At 37.2% G+C, this 8,728-nt stretch overlaps 1 protein-coding gene across 1 annotated transcript; it reads left to right on the forward strand.

Annotated features, from left to right (window-relative positions):
• The first annotated feature begins 7,065 nt into the window (after window positions 1-7,065).
• On the forward strand, window positions 7,066-7,938 carry LOC142612237 (uncharacterized). Its single transcript, XM_075784355.1, has one exon. It carries the CDS (start codon window positions 7,066-7,068, stop codon window positions 7,936-7,938), a length of 873 nt encoding a protein of 290 aa, XP_075640470.1.
• The last annotated feature ends 790 nt before the right edge of the window (window positions 7,939-8,728 follow it).

The raw sequence follows: 8,728 nt of genomic DNA on the forward strand, positions 1-8,728 counted from the left end.
CCAGAAGTCCTTCAGTTCTATTTTTAAGTTTGGAGAAGAGGATTATTCCTAGATGTTCAGTTATTCAGTTGTTGCAAGCTAAGGGATTGCTGAAGAATGATTTGTCCCTATCAACTTTCATACTACCTAGTGAGAGGTGTTTTCTGGAGAAGTTTGTGATTAAATTTCAGGACAAGGTTCCTCAATTATGGAATGTGTATCGCTGTAAGACATATCATCTAGAGGTAGGGCATCAATCTGAGAAGGTATGCTGAACGATTGTAACATTTTGTTCCAACTTAAATTTAGTTCTTGACATTTTATTCAATTGCTAGTTTAACATTTTACACTTATTGGATAAAGCATTTCCATTATCATGTACCATTCTCACTTGGATATGTGATCTCCAAGACAACAATCTCAGTTATTGATCTGTGACAAGGGATTCTTAATTTTAAACGGGATTCATGTTTATATTTTACGTTTGTGTCCAATACCCCCATGAGTAAGGGAAAAATAAATAAATAGGAGACTCCTTGTTATTAATATCATGACTTTTTATTTTTTGTGTTTCTGCTTACAACCTTTTTAAGTACTATTGGATATCTCATATCTTAGCTCGACTCCAAAGTCATTTTATTTTGTATTTGTGTCCTGAGCTTATGGCATCTATTTTGATTATTGCTAAATGCTGAAGACACAGGTCTCAAGGCACTCTTCTTCCTGCAAATTCTTCTTCTAGTCAACCTGCAATATGTCCATAGTTCATCCTCAGAAAAGAAAGAGAAATAGTTGCATTCTAGAATCTTGAGAACTTCTTTATCTAATCATGTATCTCCTTTTTCTTTTAGATATGTAGTTAAACTCAACCTGGTGATCTACTTTGATAATGGTAATTTACTGTCTTTGGGTGCATTCTTAAACTTGCAGAGTTTGTGGCTTCAACTTTTTTTGGTATTCATTTTGTGGATATTAACGCTTAAGTTTTCTGGTTTGATTGATATGATATTTCTGCCTGGTTGGATGATCCCTTTTACAGGATACATGATATTATTGAACTCGAATCATTGATCTTTAATAGACTATTGTTAGTTTCATGCATTATTTGTTTGTTTGTGTACTTTTTTGCTCAGGGGTATGTAAAGTGTAAACATACAGCAATGATTGTAGTTGTATAGGGAATAAATTGATTACTAAGGCTGATTCTTAATTGGGCTGGGCATGAAGTGATAATCCTAGCACATTGTAGTTCTCAAAGACAATGGACTGGAAAAACTTTAAGTTTGCGCAGAAGGGTCTTCTACTTTTCTTTGAATCTGCTAAAAGCTGTGTGGAGAATATCCTGATTGATTTGCAAAGTTGGGTCTTGATGTATGGATGGTCCCTGAGAAAGCTAAAAGACCTAATCTAGGCTTTGAAAATATACCTCCTGGGACGGTAGATCACTTACTTCTTCATTGTGAGATGGCTTATCAGTTGTGGAGTTTTGTCTTAAAAACTTTTAGTTTGTTTTGGGTCATGCCTAGATCGATCCCAGATTTGCTTTTTGGCTGGTGGAATTGGTTGGGGAAGCATTCTTCTCAAATTTGGAACTTAGTTCCATTGTGCATCCTATGGTGTATTTGGAAGGAACGGAATCGGAGGACTTTTAAGGATTTGGATAGTTCCGGTGTTCAGATGATTGCCTCTTTTAGTGGGATTCTTTTTGATTGGTCTCTCGGGCTTGGGGACTCACGACTAGTGATTCTCTCCCCTCTTTTCTTAGCTCTCTTTCTCTTTTGTAATTATTCTGTTGTTTGGCTTTCTTTTTTGTTTTTTCAGTTTTTTTTCTTCTTGTCTTTTCTGGGTTTGCTCTATGTTTTTCATGCATAGAGTAGCCTTTCGTATATATAACATTTTTACTTATTAAAAAAAAAAAAACCTCCTGGACTGCTGATATTGCAGCTCCTGCAGATCGCCCACATGAGCTTCTGGGACTGAATTTGCTTGATGTTTTCTTCTCTGGGGTTATAATAAGAAGTGCCTAATGGTGACTAAAGGTAATTTACTGCAAGTTCAAACAGAACCCAGTTTGGTGGTGGCTGAGTGTAGTGTTTTTATGAGTGAAGGTAACATATTTGTTAAAGGGATAATGATTTTTTTGAACAGAGGATTTGGTTCACAGCAAGAACTCATTGGGATCAAGTTAACCCAGCAGGGAATTTGGATGCTTCAAATAAAGTTTGCATAATATAAATTGTTCTGATAAACTCATCCATAGAACTTAACAGAAAATCTACAAAATCCCAATGTTTAATTGGTAACAATATTTACAGAATATTAAGTCCTTCCACTGGGAGAGAAAAAGTAATAGTGTTGAGACTCATCCTTGCCATCACTGTGTCATATGTTGGAACAGATGGAGCTAATCTAGGGAGTAGGGACTAGGATGGTTATCTGCAATGTCAAACTTCGAAAGCCTCAGTGATGGTAATGTGGTCAACTTCTTCTTTGTGGTTAATGCTGCCCAACCCTCCCTGTTGATGTGAAATTAAATTTTAAATGATCAATTAATAGTGTTAGAACTACTCTCTGCAGCCCCCGGCCCCCCATTGATAGTCAAACGTAAGTGAGAGATGGTTTGTTTTTCTGATCTGTGGAAGTTGCCCGAAATCCATAGATACACCTTGCTCCTTATTTATCAATAAGGCTTGTGGTTTCAGAATTCAGAGTTTACTGTATATTGTGGTATAGTTCTTTGATTGAGCTTAAAGTTTTTACATGTACTTGTTAAGGTGGCAAAAAATTGAGTATCTCCTTGGGAATAATATTAGGATTAGTTGGAGGGGTTTTTTTTTTTTTTTTTGAGAAATGATTAGTTGGAGTTCATGACAAATTCAACTTCAATGTAAAACCTGTGTTCCAGCACTGGGTGAGTATTTATCCAAATTTTCTGTTTCAAAATTTCAGGACTGATAATGATAACCATATATATATATATATGAGATATGTAGGAGAGAACATATTTTATAGTTTGTAGATTTTATGCACAGCAACGTGTGACACAAACATTGAATGCACGTTTTGCATTGAAAATCCGAGGATGCTCACTTCACACAAGTTAGAAAGAAAATATTGGAAAAGTGAGTGTTGTAGAGTAAAGAAGAAAGCAACAGCTTATGTACAAAGATGCCTACATGCACCTGGGGAATCCTGTGACATTGAATATCATCTTTTAGTTTTTTGGGTAAGCCATTGAAATTCAACTTGTTTTGCATGTATCTTAATGAGCTCTAAATGCAAATAGGTAGAATATTTAGATCTTTAGATAAATAGTTAAAGCAAAGATGAACAGATTGTCATACTTTGTGTTGTCACTCATAAGAATCTTGATTTATACTTGAAACAACTAAGTTTAAAGAATCACTATTTTGTTTCTAGAAAAGCATTAATGGAAAGATGACTCATATAGTCATGTGGTTTGAGATCAACGGCTTGTTTCATAGTTAAGATATCTACAGTTCGGAAACTTCTAATATTTGCATCTAGATAAACAAATAATTGTGAAGCATCCCAACAATAGTCAACTTTCTTTGTCACTAATCATAAATAACAAACCAAATAACTGTACATACAGTGACTGAGAACCTTCATCTAATCCAAATATGTGATGCCAGGAACCGAAGAAGTATTTTTCTTTGTATTCTAGTTCTTGATATGCATTCACCAGAATTGACACTCCTACAACCACTTTACCATATATTCTATTCATCTTCTATTCCTCTCTCCTTATATCTTTTGTTTTATTTTATTTTTTTCTTGAATAACTTTAATCTATATATCTATTAATATCTAAATGTTAAAGTGTAACATTTATTATTGCTACGCTTTTACAAGTCTACAACCACATTAGCTTAACATTTCGGTCCACTTTGGTCCATTCGTTCTACTTTGATTCATTTCAATGCACGTAATAAAAAATAGAAAAAGACAGGTTTGAGTTAAAAGTATCTATTCTAAATCCAAGTTTATTAAAAAATATAAATCTCAAAGTCATTTCAAATTCTATTAAATTTTAGCAATTTAATCTCAAATTTGTTCTACACATATTTAATGAATCCACAATTCCATGCTCATAACAAACCCCATTAGTTTGGTCAGGCTCCTTAACAAGAGAGTTGTGAGTCATCCAAATAATAAAAAAAAGTGACGGAATTCTTTATTCTGTGTGTAAGATATTGCTAGCATTCAAAAGTTTTACTCACCCAATCACTAGAGTTTCTAAAGCTGTAGAAGGAGAATCTTAATGGCCACTTTGCTATTGCCGAAGCAATTGATAAAGCGCAGGCTGAAACAGGTGAAATCAAAGGGCATTACTTGAATGCTACCTATTGGGCATAAGATGAGAGTGTCTCTGGCTCACCACTGCAAAGTGGACAAGTGATTGCATCGATTGGGAATCTTTAGTGCTCCTTTGGTTGGTAGCACATTCCAAGTTTTTTTCCCTAATGTTTGGGTCAAAATCTATGTATCATGGAAGTATGAGGAAGTGAACTTATGCACAAATGTGTAAAGGAAAATGTCTCCATTACAATGCGGAGAAAATCAGCCCACTTGGTCAAAAGTGAATACAAGAAATCAAGACAATGAACATCTTCATAACAGCAAATCCACCCCGGATATACACATTAGTTGGTCCCTGCTCCAGAAAAAAAAGAGGAAAATTATACTTTTCCAATTATCTAAACTAGGAATTCAATTGTTTTCAAAAAAACTAGGAGTTCAATTACACTTAACATCGTGAATTATTGAAATGCACAGTTGACCCCTCAATATTATAACTTTATTTCAATATCTTCATATCACTTAAATTGTTAATTTTAACAGAAAAAAATATACACGTGCTTTTTTTTTTTTTTTTTGAAAAGGACTAAATTGTGCCTAGTCTGTTCAATAATATAATTGCTCTCTTCCATAGTTGTTTGGTTGCTGAGAAACCGTAAGGTAAAAGGAAAGAAAAATGAAAATAAAATAATAGGGAAATCAAACAATTAAATCTCAATCAAAGGAACATTGTGTGTGTGAGTGTGTGTGGAGTACGTAAGTTGTAATCTGCTAATAAGTTAACACATGGGTGTATGGATGGTTTTGAAAATGGATGTTGATGAGTCGGAAATTTATGATCATCATTAAACTAAGATTGTCATTAACCAAAAAAAGACGTTACGCATTTATTACGCTCATTGATGACAAAGCGTAACAGACGGAGCAACGATCTATGAACTTCAGACAAAGATTGTGTAATACACTAGCCGTTGAACATAAATACAGCAATTCATTGCCCATTAATTAGGCACACAACTATAAAAAAGAAGACAACAGAAGTTAAAGGTACATGCAAATACTCTACGAAAATAACTTTTCAGTCAATTCTCTCTAAAATCTTTCTCCCTTAGTGACTTAAGCATCGGAGGTGGTTTGACTAACGCCACACTGGCATATTACTTTTCTACCCAATTCATTTTTGCAGGTTTTCCTCCAACAGAGACGACCCCAATCACAGCTTTGTCCATCCACTATGACGAGGAGCTCAACTGCTGATTTTTTGCATCATCAGTTTGGCACTGTCTGTGGGAATTGCTAATCATTCAAAGCCATCTTTCCCAATGACAAAAGAGTTCCTTGAAATACAAGATGGAGTCAGAGGCTGCATAACAACCAGAAGTTGTACAACAGCAACAAATCCAGACCCTTCTAGCTAATGTGGAAGAGCTAACTCACCAGAATGAAGAGCTGTGAAAGACAATGGAATCCCAAAACTTAGAACGTCAGCGAATAGTTGAAAACCATAATAAAGAATAATCAAACTCCCAAGCCAACAGGTGAGACAGGACCTCAGGGGGAGATTCCTCCAAGATGGAGAATGAGCTTTGCAACATAAGGAAGGAGATAGACGAATTAAGAAGTGCCATGAAGGACAAAGGCGGGGAGAATTTGGATAGGATGATTTGAAGAACAAATTCACCATTCACCACTGCAGTGCTGAACTGTCCCCTCCCACCGAAATTCCATCTCCCATAGCTGGAATCATATGACAGTTCCAAGGATCCCTTGGATCACATTGAATCATTCAAGACACTGATACTATTGCAGATGACCCCAGACGAGGTGATGTGCAGGGCATTCCCAATGACGCTGAAAGAAGTAGCCAGAGTATGGCTCAGCAAGATACCCCCAAGAACTATTGCAAATTTTGAACAACTCAGCAAGGGTTTTGTTCGTCATTTCATTGGGGGGCAAAAACACAAGAAGCCAACTGGTCATCTCCTCAATATTCAACAGGCAGAAGAAGAATCACTAAGACAGTACGTGACCCAATTCAATAAGGAGCTACTACAGGTAGACGAAGCTGAAGACCAAGTCATCCGAACAACTTTCCAAGCAAGGCTGCTACTTAGGGATTTTTTCTTCTCAATCACCAAAAGCCCACCAAAAACAGTCGTGGAATTGCTTCAAAAAGCTTAGAAGTACATGAATGCAAAAGATGCGGTGCTTGTAAAAGAAATGAAAGGAAGAAGGAAGAAAGACGAAGGAACAAGCAGCAATCACCATAAGAAGCAGGAGACACAAAATTTTGGGCAAACCACAAGAAGAAAGAAGGAACTTCCAGATAGAAGGCCAGAGTTCATTAACTTTACTCCTCTAATAATGTCAATTGAGCAAGTGTTGATGCAGATAAGGGACGATCCCTCCCTGCAATGGTCGAAGCCAATTAGTGCTCCAACGGAAAGAAAAGACAAGAACAAGTACTGTAGGTTCCACCAGGACCATGGGCATCGCACTAATGAGTGTAGACATTTAAAAGACTAGGTGAAGACTTTAATCCGGAAAGGAAAGTTACAGAAGTATGTCAGGAAAACAGAGCCTAAAAGGTACCAACGAAATGACGATAAAGATAGAAATCGAGAGGCAGGAGATAACAAACCTCCTGTAGGAGAGATAAAGACGATCTCATGAGGATTGACGGCAAGTAGAACGCTGAAGTCCCTAAAAAAAGCCCATGAGAAAGAAATATATAGTGTCCATTCACGGCTTTCTCCAGTGAAGATGCTAAGGAGTGACGAACCTGATATCGTCTTCTCAGAGAGAGATGGTCGCGACATTAGACAACCCCATGACGATCCACTGGTAATCATGCTCAGAGTAAAAGAATTCAACATTCACCGGGTACTTATTGACAACAAAAGCTCAGCAGATATCATCTACTTACCTGTGTTTCAGCAGATGAAACTGGACAAAAGAAGGATCAAGCCTTTCACCTCTCTTCTAGTGAGCTTCATTGGGGATAGAATCATCCCTAGGGCCATCGCCACTCTAACCGTGATTGCAGGCACTTACCTAGCACAGATCACCAAGGAAGTTGATTTCCTCATAATTAACTGCCCTTCAACATACAACATCATCTTGGGAAGACCTACACTTAACAGGCTAAGAGCAGCGACGTCAACATATTACTTGAAGGTGAAATTTCCAACAGCCCATGGGGTAGGAGAAATCAGAGGAGATCAAGTTCTGGCAAGAGAGTGCTACCAAGCTACCTTAGCATATGGGGAGAATCACATATGGATGATCAATGAACTAGAGCCCATCTCCGAACCATCAGAAACACCACAAGAAGTTGAGGTCATCCCTGGAGATTTGTCAAAGGTATTAAAGACAGGATCAACACTCCCAATTTTGGAGAAAAAGAAGATGATTTCCCTCTTAAGGAAAAACCAAGATGTTTTCGCCTGGAAACATGAGGATATGCCTGGAATTGATAGAACGATCATACAGCATCGTCTCAATGTTAACCTAAAGTGCAAACCTGTACAGCAGAAGCAGAGAATATTTGCACTAGAGCGCAACAAAGTAGTAACTGAAGAAGTAAAGAAACTACTAGAAGCTGGTTTCATCAGGGAAGTCTTCTACACAGATTGACTAGTAAACGTGGTAATGGTAAAAAAGAGCAATGACAAATGGAGGATGTGCATTGATTTCACAGACCTGAACAAAGCCTACCCAAAGAATAGCTTCCCCTTGCCAAGGATTGATTAATTGGTAGACTCAACTGTTGGACACAAGCTCTTAAGTTTCATGGACACATTTTCTAGATATAACCAAATCCTCGTGAACAAAGAAGATTAAGAGAAAACCTCGTTTGTCACCAGCCAATGATTGTACTGCTACAAAATTATGCCATTTGGATTGAAGAATGCAGGAACCACATACCAAAGATTGGTGAACCGTATTTCTCTCTCCAAATTGGAAGGAATGTGGAAGTATACGTAGATGATATGCTGGTGAAAAGTAAGGATGAAGCCAACCACTTAGACGATCTAAAAGAAACCTTCAGCACACTACGTAAGTACAATATGAAACTAAACCCTACAAAGTGTGTTTTCGATGTTGCTTCAGGGAAATTCTTGGGATTCATGGTGTCCCAACGAGGCATAGAGGCAAGTCCAGACAAATTAAAGGCAATAATCGAGCTCAAGTCACCGAAAACAGTGAAGGAGGTTCAGAGCTTAACAGGAAATGTTGTAGCTCTAAACAGATTCATCTCCAGGGCAACGAATAAGTGCATGCCATTCTTCAAGGTCTTGAAAAAAGCCTTTCAGTGGACTGACGAATGCAAAGAAGCCCTTGCAAAATTAATAGAGTATCCAACAAAGCCACCATTGCTAAGTTCCTCTGTGATGAGAGAACTTTACCTCTACTTAATAGTGTC

The sequence above is a fragment of the Castanea sativa genome, chromosome 10 (genome assembly GCF_040712315.1).
Source record: "Castanea sativa cultivar Marrone di Chiusa Pesio chromosome 10, ASM4071231v1".
NCBI lineage: Eukaryota > Viridiplantae > Streptophyta > Magnoliopsida > Fagales > Fagaceae > Castanea > Castanea sativa.

Coding starts and splice junctions, on each gene's coding strand:
- LOC142612237 (XM_075784355.1), top strand. CDS start 7,066: ATGCTAAGGAGTGACGAACCTGATATCGTCTTCTCAGAGAGAGATGGT.